Source organism: Aquarana catesbeiana, linkage group LG01 (genome assembly GCF_042186555.1).
Source record: "Aquarana catesbeiana isolate 2022-GZ linkage group LG01, ASM4218655v1, whole genome shotgun sequence".
In the NCBI taxonomy this organism is placed as follows: domain Eukaryota; kingdom Metazoa; phylum Chordata; class Amphibia; order Anura; family Ranidae; genus Aquarana; species Aquarana catesbeiana.
In genome coordinates, this window is record NC_133324.1 from 190,320,046 (window position 1) to 190,340,947 (window position 20,902).

The 20,902-nt window shown below is 41.0% G+C and overlaps 1 protein-coding gene across 2 annotated transcripts; it reads left to right on the plus strand.

Moving 5' to 3' along the window:
* Positions 1-516: 516 nt before the first annotated feature.
* Positions 517-15,266, plus strand: SRP19 (signal recognition particle 19). Of its 2 annotated transcripts, none has more exons than XM_073624619.1 (6): positions 517-650; positions 7,033-7,110; positions 10,187-10,262; positions 12,736-12,807; positions 12,883-12,994; positions 14,542-15,266. In XM_073624619.1, exons 2-6 carry the CDS (start codon positions 7,073-7,075, stop codon positions 14,670-14,672), a joined length of 429 nt encoding a protein of 142 aa, XP_073480720.1. In that variant the 5' UTR covers positions 517-650; positions 7,033-7,072; the 3' UTR covers positions 14,673-15,266. The 2 variants fall into 2 exon arrangements, with proteins under 2 accessions (XP_073480720.1, XP_073480721.1); XM_073624620.1 differs by having other exon boundaries at positions 648-671.
* The last annotated feature ends 5,636 nt before the right edge of the window (positions 15,267-20,902 follow it).

Below are 20,902 nucleotides of genomic sequence, written 5' to 3' on the forward strand. Positions count from 1 at the left end.
TATAATGTTGGCAACTATGAGAATCAGGAAGACAATAGTGAATATTAAACCTCAGGCTCTAATAAGGTGCTTCTAAAAATAAAACCCATTGGAATCCATGTGTCCGGTACTTACATTAGGGGCCGGGCGCATGGATCGAGGGATACGGGCCGCCGCTGATGTTCAGTGAATGCTGTATTCCCCGTGGTTAATCCACCATGTCATTGATAGCTGCTTACTGGGGCTATCCCCAGCACTACTCTTATGAGTCGGTATGTATACATCATGGTGTAGATTGGGAAATAAATTGTGGGACAGTTTTTTTTTTTGTCTTTTTTTAGCAAAACAGACGTTGTTTGCTTGGTTCCTTAAAAAAAAAAAAAAGTGTCAGCTTGACATTTTATTAAGCACAATGTGTTAAAGATGGAGTTGGGTACACCGCACAAGCACCCTTCATGTTGCAGATAACAGTAAGCAACTGCGCATGTGCAGTATGCCCACGCTGCGCTGACCCATTTCACCGCCCGCTGTTATACAGACAGCCAATCATTAGAGAGTGTTCGGTTGGGAGTGAGGCTAGACACGCAGGCAGATAGTCTCGTTTGCGGAGCGTGTTTCCGCTTCCTGTTTGTGGGTGCCCGGAAGCTCTAGTCAGCAGCTGCAGCAGAGAGGTATGGAGGGAGAGGGTGAAGGTATAAATGGCAGCGTGTTGTGTGGATGGTACTCTTTCTCTATGAAGAGCTTTATCGTCTTATTCCACAAGTCGGCTGTGTGTCCCATCCTGTGATTGCAGTATGAATGGAAGCTATGACTAGTAATGGGGGGCAGGCTGTACAGGCACTGTGTGTTCTCATGTGTCACACCACCCTCCTATCTCCCAGGGCTGGGGGTGACACGTGGCTCTGTGTTGTGTGACAGTGCCAGCATGTCTGCACCTAGGTATGGAGGATTGCAGCTGCCTGCATACATCAGGAATTAGGGCCAGTTCACATTACATGTAGTCCAATGCATTTTTTTTTCTGCATCAAAAATGCATGGAAAGTAGGTATGGTTTTCAATGGCATAGTTCACACCGGGGCGTTCCAGGAAAAAAAAAAAAAATGCTGCATTTTTCCTGCACTGAACTGGAATGTGGTAAAACGCATAAAAAATGCACGCCCTTATTTAGGGCCAGTTCACACCAGATGCAGTTCGGTGTGCTTTTTTTTCTGCACAAAATGCATGCAGTGTTTTCCATATGTTCCAAGGGCTCTAGTTTACACCATGCAATCAGTTTCTGCATGGGAAACTGACTACATGGTGTGCACTAAAACCATTGGAATACATGGAAAACACTGTGCATGCATTTTGTGCAGAAAAAAAGCACACAGAACTGCATCTGGTGTGAACTGGCCCTTAAGGTTACGAAAAGAGGGGGGAAAACGCACTGGACTGCATCAAACGCTCATGCAGAAAAGCATCAGGAACACATTCAGAGTGTTTTTCTATGGTGTGAACTGGCCCTTAGTCGTGGCATCCCTCATAGAAAGGAAGAGTTGTTCATAAGCAGCCCTGATCATTGGTAGTTTTCTGTTGTCAGAGATATTTCACTCACAAAGGCTATTACGTCCTTTTAAAGTGGTAATACCACCAAAAACAAACCTTTTCTTTAACAACTTGCCTACCGGGCACTTTCCCTCCCTTCCTACCTAGGCCAGTTTTCAGCGCTGTCGCGCTTTGACAATTGCGCTGTCCTAAAACCCTGTACCCAAACTAAATTATAATTTTTAGAAAGAGCTTTCTTTTGGTTGTATTTAATCACCACTGGGGTTTATTTTTTGCTAAACAAACAAAAAAAAAAAAGCCCAAAAATTTTTGAAAAAAAAAAAAGTTTTTCTGTTTATAAAATTGTGTAAATAAGTAATTTTTATCCTTTACTGATGTGTGCTGATGAGGTGGCACTGATGTCAGTGCAGATGTCCCTGCTGAGGAATGCCACTTACCGGTGTTCTGACAGAATGTACGACCTGCGTCACATTCTGTGACGTGGAATCCCTTCAGTGGCAGATGCCAGTGGACAAAGGAATTTGCCTGACAAAATGCTCAACTGACTACTGCGCATGCGCACGGCCATCTTGCTCCACCTTACACTCGACCTCATCACACCTACAGTAAGCATGTTGCTACACCCTACACCTTTTTGAACTAGCAAACTAATTTCAGCAATCGACTGAGCTTATCTACATATGTATCTATGTAGATAAGCTCATTCGATTTCTGAAATTAGTTTGTTAATTCAAAACAGCCTTTGGTGTAGCAAGATGTCCACTGCCCCGCCTGCTTACAGTAGGTGTATTGACATCGGGTGTAAGGTGTAGCAAGATGGCATTAAGAACGTAGATTTCATAAGTGTTAGTTGATTTTCACCATGCGCAGTAGTCGGTCTAGCATTTTCAATTCGTCGGTGCACTTCATCTAGTGAAGGGATGTATGATGCGTTGTGCACTGATTCCACGTCACAGGATGTGACGCTGGTTGTGCATTCTGCCAGGTTGGTCATTTTGTCACAACACCGGCTCTCTTCTCATCAAGCACTGTCAGCTGAGGAGATAAATGCTGATAACCAGCATTTCCTGTTTACTCTGTGATCAGCTGTGATTGGACCCAGCTGATCACATGGTAAAAAGCCTGCATCATAGGCTCTTTCCTGTTATCGGTGATGCAATGTGTCCAAGGGACACAACGCACCACCAATCGCTGCATGCTCCCATGGCAAGAATGGGATGGCGTCATATGACGTGCTCAGACCCATCCATCATTTCACTATACAGCGGGCGTGAAGCAGTTAAATTGCAGCTTACCAGTCCTCAGATTTAATGGCTGCATTCGTTTTTTGTTTTTTTTTTTTTGTTTTTTTTTGTTTTTTACCATTAAATCTGTTGCTTTGTTGATTCTATTAACAGAGCAAGCTGTCCTGCAGATGTAGCAGTTACAGGGATGAGACCATTTTCCACTGACAGAGGTGCTTACAATGATTAGCGCTTTATCCCAGAAGGAGCAAAACTGTTGCTGTAACTGCTTATAAAGTATTAGCTAGAGTCTGGCTTCAATACATCAGTGTAGCTAGATCTGCTAGTCCTAACACTCCCCTCAGACTGACTGTCTCCTTAACCACTTGCTGACCAGCCGCCACACTTAAACTGCGGCAGGGCGGCTCTATTGCGCAAATTGCTGTACCGGTACATTGCTTCGTATAATAGATACATTGGGCAAGTGCACGGCGCCGACTGCGCGGCTGCAATGTCCTCAGGCCACCCGTGATCACTCCACAGAGAGGCAGAACGGGGATCTGCCAATGTACAGAAAGCAGATCCCCATTCTGTCAGGGGAGTACAGAGTGATCGTCTGTCCCTAGTGATTAGGAATAGCGATCTCTCTGTACTCCCAGCCAGTCCACTTCCCTCACAGTTAGAAACACCTCCCAGAGAACACTTAACCCATTATTCGCCCCCCCCTAGTGTTAACCCCTTCCCTGCCAGTGATATTTATACAGTAATTGGTGCATTTTGATAGCACTGATTGCTATATAAATGTCACTGGTCCCGAAAAAGTGTCCGATCTGTTCGCCACAATGTCGCAGTCTCACTAAAAATTGCTGATCACCGTTATTACTAGTAAAAAAAATATATATATATATAATAAAAATGCCATAAATCTATCCCCTATTTTGTACACGCTATAACTTTTGCGCAAACCAACCAATATACGCTTATTGCAAAATGTTTTTTTTTTCCCTTACCAAAAATATGTAGAATACATATTGGCCTAAACTGAGGAAGAAACTTGTTTTTTTACATTTTTATTTTTTTGGGGGGGATATTTATTATAGCAAAAAAAAATATTTTTTCTTCCAATATTGTCAGTCTTCTTTTGATTATAGCGCAGAAAATAAAACCACAGAGGTGATCAAATACCACCAAAAGAAAGCTCTATTTGTGGGGAAAAGACATCAATCATGTTTGGGAACAATGTCGCGCGACCGGCAATTGTCAGTTAAATCATTAACTGGGTAAATCCTTCTGGGGCTGAAGTGGTTAATCCAGAGTGGGGGGGCAGTGTAATACAGGAGGTGTGTTACTGGCCAGATCACCAGGTGAAAACAGAGGAGAAAAGCCTAAAATAAAACCAATGCAGCCAAACCACTTTCTGAAAGCAAACCAAAATGGAGAGGCATAAAAAAAGTCTATGGGAAAGAGCAGTTAACCCACATGAAAACTGCAGGTTAGCTGCACTTTGTTGTAAGCACAGTGGGGCAGTGTGAAGCCTCTCTTAGCATAAGTATTAACCACTTCCCACCTGTTGGATGTCATATGGCGTCCTGTACTGGAAGTGGAGCTATCGGGATGACATCTGAAGCTACAGGCATCATTCTGGTATCTTTCTTCTCAGCCTGTGATTTCTTCTCATCTAAATGCCTAGTGGCTGATTAGCCGCTGGATTGCTTTTACAGTCAGGGATGGGAGAGCCCGGGATCTGATCCAGCGGTGGGTTATCACAGACTGAACCGAATGGTCCCCAGCCAGCTCTATGTTTTGTTTTGTTTTTTTTTCTGGGTTTGGGTTTTTTTTTTTTTTTTTTTTTTTTTTTTTTTGCTCTCATGATTTCCAGGATAGAGGAGACATGTGGGGGTCTTAGAGCCCACATATCTCCATAAAGAGGACCTGTAATGCCCTATTTCTGTCACAAGGGTTGTTTACATTTCTTGTGATATGAATAAAAGTAATAATAAAAAAAAAAAAAAATCAAAAGGACAAAGTAAAAAGAAAACATTTTTAAAGCATTCCTTCGTCCTCGCACGCAGAAGCGATTGCATTCATAGGCCGCCCCTGCATATGTAAATGGTGTTCGCTAGGGTTGTCCCGATACTAGTATCGGCACCGATACCGAGCATTTGCCCAAGTACTTGTACTCGGGCAAATCCTCCCGATGCTTCCGCCGATACCTGTACAGTCAGCAGTGATCAGCACGTGGGGGAGTTACAAGCTTCTCCCCCCCGTGGCTTTCAGCTGCTTAGTGACATACAGTGGTGATCGGTGCTTGTAACTCCCCCACACGCGATCACCGCTGACTGTCACCTCATCCTCCGCTGTCCCCCTTCCGTTCCGCTGTCCCCCTTCCGTTCCGCTGTCCCCCTTCCGTTCCGCTGTCCCCCTCCGTTGTGCTGTGTCTCTCTCTCTCCATGTCCTCCTTTGTGAATGGACAGAGTCAGCTGACTCTGTCCATTCACATAACTGAAACATTGTAATCTCCTGTGATTACGGTGTCTCAGTTTATGAATGGAGAGGAGCCGCTGTCTTCTCTCCATTCATTCTCAGTGAAGCTGAGGCTGCAGAGAAAGGGACTGGGGAATCTTTATCCTCGGTCTCTTTCTCTGTCTCAAGGGGGAGATATCAGGGGTCTATTAAGACCCCTGATATCTCACCAAAGCCCTCCAACAGGGATGATTTAAAAAAAAAAAAAACACATATTGCAATAAATAATAAAAAAAATATTATTGTAAAAAATAATAAAAATGTAAATAAAAAAAACACACAGACACCGTTCACACCCCCCCCCCCCCCCCCCCCCCCATAAAAAAAAAAAAAAGAAAGCATTGTTGAAAAAAAAAAACACTGTCACCGTGACCTTAAAAAAAAAAAAAAAAAAAAAAAAAAGTATCAGTATCGGCGAGTACTTGAAAAAAAGTATCGGTACTTGTACTCGGTCCTAAAAAAGTGGTATCGGGACAACCCTAGTGTTCGCACCACACGCGAAGTATCGCCGCAAACCTTATAGCTAAAGCAATAATTCCAGTGCTAGACCTCCTGTGTAATCCCTGGCTCACACCTATGCATTTTTTAATGCTTTTTGCAGAAACGCACTACAGCCCATTTAAGATGGTTTCCTATGGGACACGTTCACATCTATGCTTTTTTCAGCTGCTGCATTTTTGGAAAGAGTCTTGGCTTTTTGTAAATGCAAGACGGTGCATTTTTGGTTCAATAGACTTCAATGGAGAAGCAGCAGAAAAGCATATAGTGCATTTTTGCCGCAATTTGCGTTTTTTAAACTGCCCAACAACAAATTGGCCCAAAAAACTGCAAAAGCATTAAAAAAAGCTTGAAAAATGCAAAATGCACTGCAGAAATGGATCAAAAGCAAACTGCATAGGTGTGAACCAGGCCTTACTCTAAACTGGTAACCTGTAAAAATGTTTAAAGCGTCTTGCCTATGGAGATTTTTAAGTACCAAACGTGCTAAAAAAAAGTTATTTAGCAAGGAACATACATTGCACATTGATCATTTTTTCTACCAACATTACTGTTTGCTGTAAATTTCCTCCAGTATTGATCCGGTTTCTTCTTGCTGGAAGCTGCCATTTTGCTGTAGCCCAGAGCCCCTGAGCTGCAGTAAATCATATAGCATAACTGAACCCATTGATTTAACTGTTTCAAAATAACATTCCTGGAATGCTAACTGTCATATTTGCTTGTGTCCCCAACCAAACTGTCAAACCATCTAATTGTGTCATAACTGATCACATGTGCAGCACCATGGCAGTTGCAGATCGAACAGGAGCAGCTTTCTGTAAGCTGTAAAGGATAGAAGGGTTTAAATCCGCTTTAAGGTTGTCAGCAGATGGACTTCCACAAACTTGGCAGTACCTAAAAATAGAGAGCAAATGCGCATGTGCAGATCAGGGTGAGACAGTGTATTACTGGATTTTACACAGTATAGGTACTTATTTTTAATTATTTACATAGTTGTACCTGCAAAAGGGGCCAGCCTGAGGTGATCTAGCAGGATTTAATTTTCTGACTAAAGTTCCACTTTAACACACATTTGTGAATGAGATCTATTAGATGGGAAGGAGATGGAAGCGAAGCACATAACTTTGCTCAGTTCCACTGAGAGGAGAATGATGTTGAATGGCCTTTTTATATTGTACGCTCAGCAGTTTATTTATCTTTTTTATTGTTATATACTCACAGCAGATCTCTAAAATTTTATTGTCTTATCTTTTTGCTTCCTCAGGAAAGAAAATATTAATATGCAACACTGAGGAGACCAGATCATGGCAGACCTGCAGAAACTTTATACAGACCCATCCAGGTGACCAAAGTGCTGGAAACTGAATTCTAATCATATATTTTAATGGGCAACTCTGAAAAAAAAATGTGCTCCACTGTATAATAATTCTTCATTCACACATCCAGTGAGAACATGCATCCAGCTGCCAGTGAGAACATGTGATTTCTTGTTAGTGGAGAACCTACCTCCATGTGTGAGGAGCAGCAGCGTAGCTAAATGTATTCCCTGTATAAATAAATGGGCTGGGCCACTGCCGGTTCACATGTAAACATTCGGGTGAGCCCTCTGATTGGCCCTGGACACAGTTTGCATCCAGGTACTGTAGATCTTGCTGCACGCGATCTGGGCACGGCTAACTAACCAATTTGTATATGGCCATTTCTATTGTAGTGCTGCTGTATCCAGGTCAGAGTTTAACCACATCTGAATGCTACAGTTAAGCCCTTACAGCTCATTCAGATAGGGCTAATGTACGCAGGCATTAGACTCAAAAGCAAGTTATATGCAGCATGTACTCAGATACTTCTCAGTTGTTCTGGAAGTTACTTCTGGGCTTTTTTCCCACTACCATTGACTTGTATAGGGAAGAAAAGCAGCTCAGACACAGAGAAAAGCTTGCATACATGAGTTCCGACCTGTGTAATCCTGTCTGTTTCATATGCCATTGATGTCAAATAAGAAGTGGCATGTGTCATTTCTAATAAGATAGCAGACACTAATAAATAAATAACAAATAAGTAAACAAAATCTGGGGAATTATTTATACAGTGGAGAATCCTTGGTGAATGCCTGCTCTTCCTTCTGTTCCATCAGAGCAGCTTGTTTGGTGAAAAAGGGCAGCTTTGGAATTTGCTAAGAGTGGATTGGCAGGGGTTTGACAAAGTTATCTGCATTTTGGTTGATTTCAGTAAGCTCAGGACTTCAGAAGAGCTGCAGCCCTGGCTTTCCCTTTTGCATTTTCTCAGCAGTGAGAGATGATTTTTCACCAGTAAAATCCCACAACTTCAGTTCTGCAGATTATTTGAGCCGCCATTTGCACACAAAGCGGAAACCACGGCGTAGATGTTGGCATCACAGGGAGAACTCCAGTACATTTTTTGTCTGACATTATTTTGAACTTGCCCATGCTGTGTTTGAATAGGGGCTTCATTGATTAAAAAAAAATGAATAGATCTGTCAATCATGCAGAAAAGTGGTGAGCTGCATCTTCTGGATGATAAATGAAAACTGTGGAAAAACAATTGAGTAGAACTCCAGACAGAACAATAAAATTTAGAAGGGTTATAAAACGTTGTCAGGTTTTTCTTGCTGTTGCAGATTTCCCCCCACAACCTTTCAGCCATCAAACAAGTAGCTAGAGAAAATCTTGCCAACAGGGCCACAAATCCTGGTAAAAATCTGACAAACTGTTTAACTTTCCCACCAAATTAATGTTGTGTCCATCGAAGAATTTTTATCTCACTTTAGTCACCAGGACAGCAAATAAGGGAAAATCTCTCCAAAAATGGTGACACCAACTGCAAAAGGTCTAAATCTTTCTGGATCCAAAAAAAAAAAAATACAAACAAAAAAAGTTTTGGTGGGGGATGCACTTTAATCTGAATGATGGAAATAAGGCTTCATTCATTCACATGGCTGCACGGGTTTGTATAGTTTGCTGCGTTCAGAGGTGGCTTATTGCCACATACAAACTGGGCGATTCACTGTGGCCAGTTTGTGTGCAGCCAGCACTTCATAAATGCTGAACCTGAATGCACAGTGTCTGCATCCAGCATCAGTTGAAGGATCTATTAACATGTAAGTGCTCAGATTTTCACCCTAAGCGAGCATGTTGGTTGTGAGTAGAAGTTAAAATATATACCAAGCCACTAGAGGTGCATCTTCACTGGCGTCATGATTCGATTACGATTATCATGTCTTCGATTCTTGCGATGCATCGTGATTACAGCGCAAGTGCGCGTGGTTTTCATCATAAAAATTCAAGCAGTTAGGAGAACTCGATAATATAAATATATATTTTTTATTTATTTTTTTTATCTGTTCTTAAAAAAAAAAAAAAAAAGACAACACTTCCTGCATGTAGTAAAGTCCAAACACAGCAGACAACAACTTAATGGAGCTCCAGGCTCTCCCCCAAAATACTAGAGGAGATGGTCAGAGACTGCCGACCTACTGCAGGAGATGGTCAGAGACTGCAGACATCAGCAGGTAAGTATGATATCTTTTTTATTTTAAAGAAAAAAAAATACCCTTTAGTATCACTTTAACAAATCATTTAGTCTTTTTGCAGCAACTTTGATAGTAAACAGGTCAACATCACTGCAAAAATAAAAAAGGAAGACATTCCAATCAGCAAGAAACATACTGCTTGCAGATCAGTGGATGTTTCCAGAGGGAAGAGATGATGGGGAAATCTCTGGAAGAAATTAGACAATAAAAGATTGTGCACTGTGCAGCCCCTAATGTGTTAGGCAAACAGTACACACACACACTGGATAGGTGCAGCTGGTGGGGATGTGCCACTTCTATACACTCACCACATATATCAAGCATGATAGGCTAATCTCTCACCTCCGCAGCACTCCTACCATACCCCTCCTCGCAGGTCGTATCCTGAAGCCGACCCTATGCCTCATCCCACGGATGTTAAGACAGCTGCGGTGATCTGTGTGTCAGAGCTCCGTGCGGCTCTGCGCCCGCCGATCGGGGAGATGACCGGTGTCACTGTCCATAAGAGGGGAAGAGCGTGGGTGGGGGCAGCACTCTGAGGCTACATTATCCAATGAGGGGGCAACGGCGCCAGGTGCAGGCAGCCGTTCGGCGGCTTGTCATTCCAGCAAAGACACTACTGTGCAGGGAGAGGGGGAGGAGTCAGAATGACGTCATGCATAATCGATTATGCTGGATACTGCATCGATGCCGAATCGGGAAGGCAGCACCGTGATGCATCAATGTGCCAATCATTTTCAACACCCCTACAAGCCACCCAGGTGATTGTTTCCATCATCAGTACTTGGGTAAATGTGGTCTTTTAGGTACAAAACTTCAAAGATTCTGACTGTTGTGTTTTTTTTATTTATTTATTTTTACATTACAGATTTATCTGCATTTACCCAGCTTACATTAACAACAAGAAGACAATTGCAGAGGGAAGGAGGATACCAATTGAAAGGGTTAGTTAAAATGACATATATAGAAACCATACTTTTTTTTTCTTTTTTTTTTTTGCCGCGCTAAGCATAGATATTGAATAAACAAGTGTCCATGAAGTGTGAACAACTAGTGCTCTTCTAAATAATGCAGATGAATTCCTTGATGAACATCCAGTAACGATGAGTATAATTGATGTGCAATTTGATCACCCAAATGCACCTCCACCAATATTGATATAAAATGCCTCCTTAACCAGAGATCTAGACTCCAAACTATAAGAGTCTAGACAGGCCTGACATGCAAGTATAGAAGATCCAATCAGCTTCCTCTATTACGGGGGGGTCAACAACCAGTAGATCGTGGACAGGTGACTGGTAGATCCCGGTCTGGGCTTGCTGACCCGCCATCCCAGAGCATCAAGCAGAGTGCAATGCAGAGGGATTACTTGTAAACTTGGAGCTGTAGTAGGGTGCAAGAGCCACATAAGCCAATGCTTCCTCTGTAGTGCTGGCTCCTGTCCCATGCGGAGTGATAGCAACTGCGATCCAGGTGTGTGTTGACAGGTGGTGAGGAGGTGATGTGTTGCCTCCTCGCCACCTGATTTAAACCCATAATTGCTACACAATATTACGGCAAATAGAGGTTTAAATCACATGTGAGGAGGGGAAATTGGCGACAATGTGCCTGGTGATCTTTGAGTTCTTCCATTTTGTTTAGGTACATCTCCACCTCTTTAGGGTTGCCTACCCCCACTCTATTATATATATGGCTGATGGTAAAGTTTACGCCATAGTACGGCCCATGGAGGAAAGATAAAACAGCCACATGGTGTAGAATTGCTTGACAGTTTATTATAAGAAATCGGTGCTAAACACTTACAGAAATCCAGTATAAAACGACCATTAATAGATCCAAGACATCCTAGAAGTCAATTGAACAGTATACAGAATTGGCGTGCGTGTTACCTCGCAGACATAGACTCCACCCGACTCGTTTCATTAGAATTAACATCCTCTTGCCCCAGGCATGATTTGGAAAGGCACACACCTGTCTATTTAAGGTCCCACACTTAACAGTGCATGTCGGAGCACAAGCCAAGCCATGAAGTCCAAGGAATTGTCTGTAGACCTTCGAGGCACAGATCTGGGGAAGGGTGCAGAAAATTTTCTGCAGCATTGAAGGTCTCAATGAGCACCATCATCCATAAATGGAAGAAGTGCGGAACCACCAGGGCTCCTCCTACCGCCTGGCCAAACTAAGCAATCGGGGGAGAAGGGCCTTAGGTAGGTGACTAAGAATCCGATTGTCACTCTTGACAGAGCTCCAGCATTTTTCTGTGGCGAGAGGAGAACCTTCCAGAAGAACAACCATTTCTGCAGCACTCCACCATTCAGGCCTGTATGGTAGAATGGCCAGATGGAAGCCAATCCTCAGTAAAAGGCACATGACAGCCTGCCTGGAGTTTGCCAAAAGGCACCTGAAGGACTCCGATCATCAGAAACAAAATACTCTAGTCTGATGAAACTCTTTAGCCTGAATGGCAAGCGTCATGTCTGGAGGAAACCAGGCACCGCTCATAACCTGGCCTGTTTATGACCTGTGCGGTAATGATGTGCTATATCTAGTGCACTTTTACCAAGCTGCATGTTTTTTTTTAACCTCTGGTTATTCAGTACCTCAAAAAGTTCTGTATGTCTCAGAACATTATATACCATGGCACTGAATAACGACCTGTAAATAAAGGGAGTGTATATAGGCTGGTACTCAAGTGAATTTTGTTACATACAGTATATTCTGTACACCTGTACTTTTTTTTTTTTTTTAATTGCATTACTAAAAGAAATGTACTTTTAAAAGAAGAAAATATAGTTGATGAAAATGACTGCTGTGCGCAATATCTCCTCACAGTGAAATTGAACTAAACCTTGAACTAACCCCCCCCTCAAAAAAAACAAAAACTCTAAGTAGGGTCTTTATGACGAGACCTTATTGGTCTTGTCTGTTGTAAATGCTTCTTTCTGCCTGTCAGCGGTAATAAACACTGAGCCACACATGCCACTCAGCATAAATTGACAGCACCAGCTCTGCGCTGTGCTGTAAATGGCTGGGCTCTAACATCACAGCCCAGCCATTGAAGCAGCTGAACAGACATAACCTGGAAAGAAGACTGGGAGAAGATGCCTGTGACAACAGAGAAAGCTGACTGCTCAGGGCTGGAGGGCATTGTTTGCCAGGTACATTTTCTATAATGTGCTTACTAGCACATGATGGTATAAAACCCCCGGAGGGCCCATTTCTTTTTTTTTTTATCAGATTTTAATTCCGCTTGATCAGTTTGAAAAGCTTTTTGTTATGACTGTGTGTCTATTTTGCAGCAAAAAATAAATCCTGAAAAGACAGAGTAAATATCCCTGAGATATTTGCATCATACAGATACTTTATTACTGACCATCTTGATTATCTTCAACTTATTTATTTATTTATTTTTTTCAGGCTGTGCAGAATCCGACCTGTACTGAAATTGCAGATGTATGTCGCGCAAACAAGCTAAATGCCATCATAGAGGTGACTTATTTTATCATTTTCATGACTTGTTCTGTCCTAAAAATCCAGTCATTCTAAACATATTTCTGTGTACAGGCAGACAAGATGTACACACGGGAGTGGAACCGGGATGTACAGTACAAGGGTAGAGTGCGTGTACAGCTAAGAAATGAAGACGGCACACCGTGTGTGGAGAAACTTCAGTCAAGTAAGTCTTTTACAAAAAAAAAAATACGTAGGGGTAAAATAAGACAGCTGCACAACATCCAGATATTACAAGTATTTCAGATGAGATGCATTTTGGCCTGTCCTCCCTTTTTTTTTTTTTTTTTTCTTTTTTTTTTTTCTTTTTTTTTTTTTTTTCTTTTTTCCAACCCTCTCCCATTGCTGTAAGGGGAAAATTATAAGCCATTGTCACTGAGTGCATGTTGTTAAGACTCCTAAAGTATGTGTTTTAAACCACTCCAAACATCCCAGTATACTTGAAGAGTAACTCCACTTTCATCAGGGAAAAGAATTGATATATATATATATATATATATATATATATATACAATTGCTACACAAGCAATACTGTAATTGATTGTTATTAAAAAATACCTTTCCTCTTCAATATGCACTCTGTAAGCTTCTCTAAAATTCATTGCAATATGGTGACCTTGAGGCGTTCCATACACTGAGGATCACTGGAAACTACAACTACTGTCAACCTTTGCAGCTGATGGCTTGTAGTCTCAATTAACTATCGGGGTGCTGATGAGCGCTCTAGGTAGTTCGTTGATGCTTTCTGTCATTCAGTAACTGCCTGCCCTTACGAGGTGCATGCAGACAGCTATACCGACAGTCTGCAGAAGCCTGAGATTGCACCCATGATCTGCTGATGGGTGCAATGTTTTACAGTCTTCTAATAAAAAAATAATAATAATGCACTTTTTTTTTTTTTTTTTTTTCTGCAAAAAGATGTGTATTCGTTTTTACATTTTTTTTTTTTTATTTTTTTTTCTACAAAAGTGGACTTCTCCTTTTAATCTTTCTCTACTACAAAGCTTTAAAAAAAAAAAAAAAAAAAAAAGCAAGTGGCTTTACACACGTTCACTGCTGACCTTCACTTTTCTGAAAATGCATTGCTGATCCTCCTGGTTTTGTAGTATTCTTTGTTAACTTGTTCACTTGCAAAGCGTGTTTTTGTGTTTTTGCTTGCAAATGAATGGTGTTAATACTTTGTGTGTAAAGCATCGTGTGAATTAGAGTGTTGGATCTTTTTTTTTTTTCCATTATTTCTCACAATATTGCATTTATTCTTGCTTTTTCCTGTATACTAGAATTCTTTTATATGCACTTCTATACAGTATGTAGAGTTTTACAACTCTCCATGCTATGGTTCAGAATCATTTAATTTCTGTGGGCAATTTTTTTACTGAACTTTTTAATCCAGTCAAGCATGACTCATCCCCTTACTTTTTTTTTTTTTTTCCTTGGATGACCACTGAGCATTACATTTACTGCTACGCTAACCTGTTGAGTGTCATTAGGAAGGGTGTATATGCTGTTATGCAATTGATATATAGGGAATCTGAACAGATGGTAGAAGGGGAATGTACACGTGGACAGAGCAGTCATTTTCTTGTCAAGCTGCTTTGTAACAACATAGTTCTGGTGACATCTTTTTAAATGTGTACCAGCCAGCAGTGTTGGTTCAGGCCAATTACTATGTTTCAGCCCCCCCTTCACAGTCCTTTGTCTTGTTGTCTGAAGGGAAAGCTATAATGATTCGTGTGGCAGAGGAGATCCCCAAACTGAAAACTCGGACACAGAAAACAGGAGGAGGAGATCAGGCAGTTCAGCAAGGAGAAGGTGGCAAGAAGAGCAAGAAAAAGAAGAAGTGATGGACTTGTGTAGATAGAGAAGAGCGACAATTTAGTTTCCAGGGGTTGCTATATGACAACACTGTTCACACAACACAGATCAATGTCTCCAGCGTCAGCACTACACTCTAGTTCAAGTCAATCATGCATTGTAATAATGGACTACCGAATAACTCCAAAGTACCTAGTAATGGCCCATGTTGTGGGTTGTTTTTTTGTTTGTTAGATAAAGTTTGCTTTCCTGCCATACACATTGATGGGAGCTGGCAGTGTCACAGAAATTTATTTTATATATATATTTCTATTTTTTTTTTTTTTTTTTAATTCCAGTTTCCATAATGATTGCTATTTTTGACAGATCTTTATAGACCTGTACATTTTTTTTTAGATTTCAAGCTGCCTGCATACCCATATACTGACTAGAAGAAATATTAAATGACTTTGATATGTCATTAAAATCAAGAAAGTTACCTTGCTTTGGTTTATATTTTGGTGAGCCAAAAAGTTCATTTGGATTAGCCTAAACACAACGGTGATGTTATATTATGTTGTTTCAAAACTTTCTTTGTACAAATGGCAAAAATTGAATAAAACATTGTATTTATGTTTTAACAATGGGTGGTAAGGTATGTTTGTGTATTTGTAAATGTAACTAGATCTTGAAGAAATCCTAAATAATGGCCTATTACAACAGCATGGTGTAGGTTCGACGAAAACTGCAGGATGATCTGGAGAACAGTGCCCCCAGACACTTCACCCTTAAACAATTATAAGTACACTGAAGACTTAAAAGTCTGGGTCCTTTAAGCCATTCCAAAATGTGGATCCACTGAAGACAGGTTCCAAAACTTGTGCCACAGAGAAATATTCTAGATCTTTACACTAAATACACTGGCGCCCAGAGGGTTAAATGAGGATCTCGAAATGTAATACTATTCTCTGACCACATTTATAGCAATGAGTATAGTGAGGCTGTAGGTCATTTGGGGTGTGTGTGTAATTGTGTGTGTGTGTGTGTGTGTATATATAATTTATATTTATTTATATATATATATATATATATATATATATATATACACATACACACACTTATTTTTGTATATGGATATGCAGTATATCAGGGTAGTAAAATTCAGGCAGTTCCGGTTGCTAATATTTTCTTCCATCCGAGGTCTGAACCTCAAGTTTGTGCTGTGAAAGATTGTTATGATTGTATGTCTATAAAAAATACATCAGAGTGTCCCCTAACATCAGGTTCCCCATTAGAGTATCCTTGTAGATCAATTTTGATCCATCATATAGTGCACCTGTAGACTGGTAGAGCCCATCAAAGTGTACAGTACCTGTACCTGATGGATATGTCCCTATAGTCAGGAAGGGGAAAGGGGCAGGAGCTGGAGAAGAGGCGAGCTGCAAGGGGGCAGAGCCTGGGCAGAGAAGCTTGCTACAGGGAGAGGGGCACACATGTGACGCCATTGGTTGTTAGGATGGCAGTGGTCCTAGAAACCAATGACTGCTGATCAGTGAGGATCTAGCACTGCAGACTGGTGGGCTGACAGTCCGGACCGGAGCATCATTTGGTCTGGGTCCGGACCACGGTCTGTCATTTTGTGACTACTGCAATATATGGTTCCCCGCATTCATTAATTTTAATCATAATAGAGTTTTCTCCACGAAAGTTAGTCCTTTGCTACGTTGTTTTGCTGGTCTTGTTATATCACGATACACTGGGTATCATTATAAATCAAAAGGACAGAGTAATTTAACAATATTCTCTGTCTGGAATCCTTTTTTTGCAATATGACATACCTATATCTTCCCAATCTGTGAATATATAGGTTTCTGAGACCACCACACCACCTCCTTTGCAATCATATTACCTACTTGGCTGGTGCTGTTGATATTATAATATACAGTGGTACATTGGATTATGAAAATAATTTGTTTCAGAAGAATGCTTGTAATCCAAAGCACTCGTATATCGATGCGAGTTTTCCCATAGAAAATGTTGGAAACTCAATCCATTCCAGTGGCACTGCTAGTGTAGTACCGCATGTAACCAGAGGTGGGGGGGTGCCGGAGACATTCGGAGACACTCTGGAACGGAGTGTTTCTGAACGGCTCCGACTGTCACAGGTGCCCCCGCAACTCTAACCAAATGCGGTACTGCACACCCCAGAGGCTTGAATCCTGCTCGTTTTGCGAGTCCGCGCTCATGTCAGGATTTTTCTTAAATAATAGCTCGTATTGCGAAACGCTCGTAAACCGCGTTACTCACAATCAGAGGTATTACTGTATATTTCTATCTTTTACTTTTCATTTATTCTACTCCCTGTGCCTCCTAGTCCACTGCTGGCCTTTTAGTCTTTTTAGTCCTTTTTTACGTTGCATGATTTTTTTGCAACCTTTTATAGCTATGTTGGGCTTCATGGTCCCATAATTTCAATGACCCTTATCTGGAACTGCCATCCAGATAAAGGAATGCCTGTGGATGTGTTGTTATCTTTATTTTGCAAAAGCATTTAATACAGTTCCCCATAAACGCTTAATTTACAACTTGAGGTCTGTTGACATGGACTTTAGGGTATGTACCTGGATAGAAAACTGGTTACAGTGGCGCATCCAAAAGGTGGAATGGTCTGGATTGGTAAGTGGGGTACCCCCAAGGCTCTTTCCTGGGTGTTGAAAAATCTAAAGTATGCACATGGGGGCTAAAAATATAAATGCAAGTTACTCACTAGGGGGAGAACTTTTGGGGGAATCCAGGATGGAAAAAAGATCTGGGGTCCTAGTAGATCACAGGCTCAGCACTGGCATGTAATGCAAGCTGCAGCACAAGCAGACTATCAGCATGTATTAAAAAGGGTATTTACTGAAGAGATTAAACTAAAATTCTACCTCTTTTATAAAACTCTGGTCTGGCCACATCTTGAGTAAGCCATGCAGTTCTGGTCACCAGTCCTAGGGAACGAAGGGGACAGGAGGACCTCCAAATACAAGCAACGACTACAAACATTAAACTTATTCTCCTTGGAGAAGAGATGTTTGAAAGGAGATATGATGGTGATATACAAATACCTCAATGGTGATTGTAGCATAGGGAGAAAATTATTCAGTTTCAGGGAGCCTAAGAAGACCCGTACAGCCACTTAATGGAATTGGAGGAAAAGCAGTTTAACCTTAAACTGCATAGAGGGTTCTGTACTGTTAGACCGGTAAGGATTTGGAACTCGCTTCCACAATTGATGGTGTCAAAAGGAAGTGTTGATCATTCAATAAAAAACGTATATGTTACATATTTACAGATTTTGGGTAGCGCGTAAGATTTCTTGGTTTTAGATTATTTTATCTCATATACTTGTTGGTAGCAACCAAGGATCTATTTGCATTTTTTGATACTAGAGAATTGGATTTGGAGGACTTGTTCTCAGAGACAGTAAACAAAGATAATGACATTTATACACCCATTTGGGAAATTGCGTCATAATATGGACAAAAAGAGCAATATTTGGTGGGATATATCCACTATGGAAATATATTTGAAAGATAATATGGTCCCTAGGAAGCTCAGATGGGATACACCAATAAATGGTGGGTTAACAGGAAATTAAGTTATTGAAGAGTGGTATGTGCTTTTTAATGGGAAGGGAAAGGTTATGGAGTTTTTAATAAAAAGAAAACAGAGGAAAAGGAGAATGATAGAAAGTCATATTAAAGAACTGAGAGGCAAAAAGATACTTTGGTATACCACAGAATATGCTAAGCATATGGGAGAACTCCACAAAAGTATGCAAAAGAAAGAATAAGAAAATCAAGAAGAAAAAGTACCTTTTGTGATTTGGGCGATTACCAAAAAAAGCAGGTATTTAGATGGTATGGCCAATAATGTAGCCCCCCATAATTCCCCTGGTAGAGAGGGGAATCATACAGGATATAAGAATGTGGGATTCAAAACTCCTCCTCGACAGTATAAGCAATCCCAGATAGGCACTCTACCATAGTCTCAGTATGTAGATCAAGTGCCAGGTAATCATCAAGGACCACCAGATACCAACAAGAAACCCTTTTATAATCAATATGACAATAGGGGGTACCAATACAATGGAGGTAGCCCACCATACCATGGATACCCTCAGAATTGGAATAGAGGCTACCAAGGTAATAACCAATATCCAGTAGGGAACAATCAAGGGGGAGCCAAATGTAAGTAAGATCCTTTGCGCTATCAAAGTGAATATATGCTAATCTGATAAGTTGCAGCTAGATCTAAAGTGTATAAATGCACTTAAATGGTATAAAGTAAATAATGATCAGCAGCTTGATGATATATATAAAATATTAACAATAAGCGATAAATGATGTGCAAAATCGCTAATTGCGATTATGCAAATTGCTAATGATGCTGTGCAAAATAACTGAAGCAACAGTAGCCCTATGTTCAATGTAGATGAATACTAAAGTGACTATGTTGTAACTGTGCAAAAACCGCATAACGATGCTGTGTAAAAATCGCTAAAAAACAACAATAAACAGTGCTGAACAAACCAATGTGAGTATGTGCACGTAGTGTTGTGCAAATGCAATAGTGTTTCTGGGTATTAATATACTAATGTAAACGCATAGTATATATTAAAGTGCCGATAGCCCTATGTTTATCCCTTTCATGACTAAGCCTATTTTTGAAATTTGGTATTTACAAGTTAAAATCCATATTTTTTGCTAGAAAATTACTTAGAACCCCCAAACATTATATATATTTTTTTAGCAGAGAATCTAGAGAATAAATGGAGATTGTTGCAATATTTTATATCACACGGTATTTGTGCAGCGGTGTTTTAAACGCAAATTTTTGGAAAAGGGACACTTCCATGAATTTTAAAAAATCCAAATGATGTTACGCCGAGTAAATAGATACCAAACACGTCACGCTTTATAATTGCTTGCACTCGTGGAATGGCGACAAACTATGGTAGCTATGAATTTCCATAGGCGACGCTTTAAATTTTTTTTACGGTTACCAGGTTAGAGTTACAGAGGAGGTCTAGGGCTAGAATTATTGCTCTCACTCTGACGATCGCGGCGATACCTCACATGTGTGATGTGAACACCGTTTACATATGCGGGCGCGACTTCCGTATGTGTTTTCTTCGCTGCGCACGCTCGCGGGGACGGGGGCGCTTTAAAAATTTTTTTTTTTTTTTTTATTTATTTTTATACTAATAAATGGTGTTTTTTTTTTAACTTTTATTGCTGTCACAAGGAATGTAAACATCCCTTGTGACAGTAATAGGTGGTGACAGGTACTCTTTATGGAGGGATGGGGGGTCTAAAAGACCCCCCATCCCTCCTTTACACTTAAAAGTATTCAGATCGCCGAAAACGGCGATTCTGAATACTGTGTATTTTTTTAAATTCGGCGCCATTGGCAGCCGAGTAAACGGGAAGTGACGTCATGACGTCGCTTCCGCATTTACATTGAGAAGGCTGGAACGAAGCCGCCCACAGCTTCGTTCCAGCCCGCCCCCAGCCGCCGAAGGTACCCGATTGGACACCGGGCCTCCCGATCGCACAGGAGGCCCAGTAAGAGCGGCGGGAGGGGGGGGGATGTCCCCTCCGCTCCTCCAGTATAACAGCCGAGCGGCTTTTAGCCGCATCAGTTGTTATATACGGATAGCCGATCGCCTGCTCTAAACAACGGTACCGGGATGATGCCTGCAGCTGCGGGCATCATCCTGGTATAACCCCCGAAAGCCGAGTACGCAGATATGCGTACGGTCGGCGGGAAGGGGTTATTGTACATAAACATAGAATGACTATGTTGCAACTGTGCAAAAATGCATGATGCTGCTATGTAAAATCGCTAAGTATATGCTAATCAGATAAGCTGCAGCTAGATCCAAAGTGTGTAAATGCACTTAAATGGTATAAAGTAAATGATATTCAGCGCAGTTTAATGATATATATGGAATATTTAACAATAAGAGATAAATGGTGTACAAAATCGCTAATTGCGATTATGTACATAAATAATGATGCTGTGCAAAATATCTGAAGCAACAGTTGCCCTATGTTCAGTGTAGATGAATACTAAAGTGCTTATGTTGTGACTGTGCAAAAACGCATAATGGTGCTGTGTAAAAATCGCTGAAAACAACAATGAACAGTGCTGAACAAACCAATAGCCCTATGTTTAGTGTACATAAACATTAAATGACTATGTTGCAACTGTGCAAAAACACATGATACTGCTA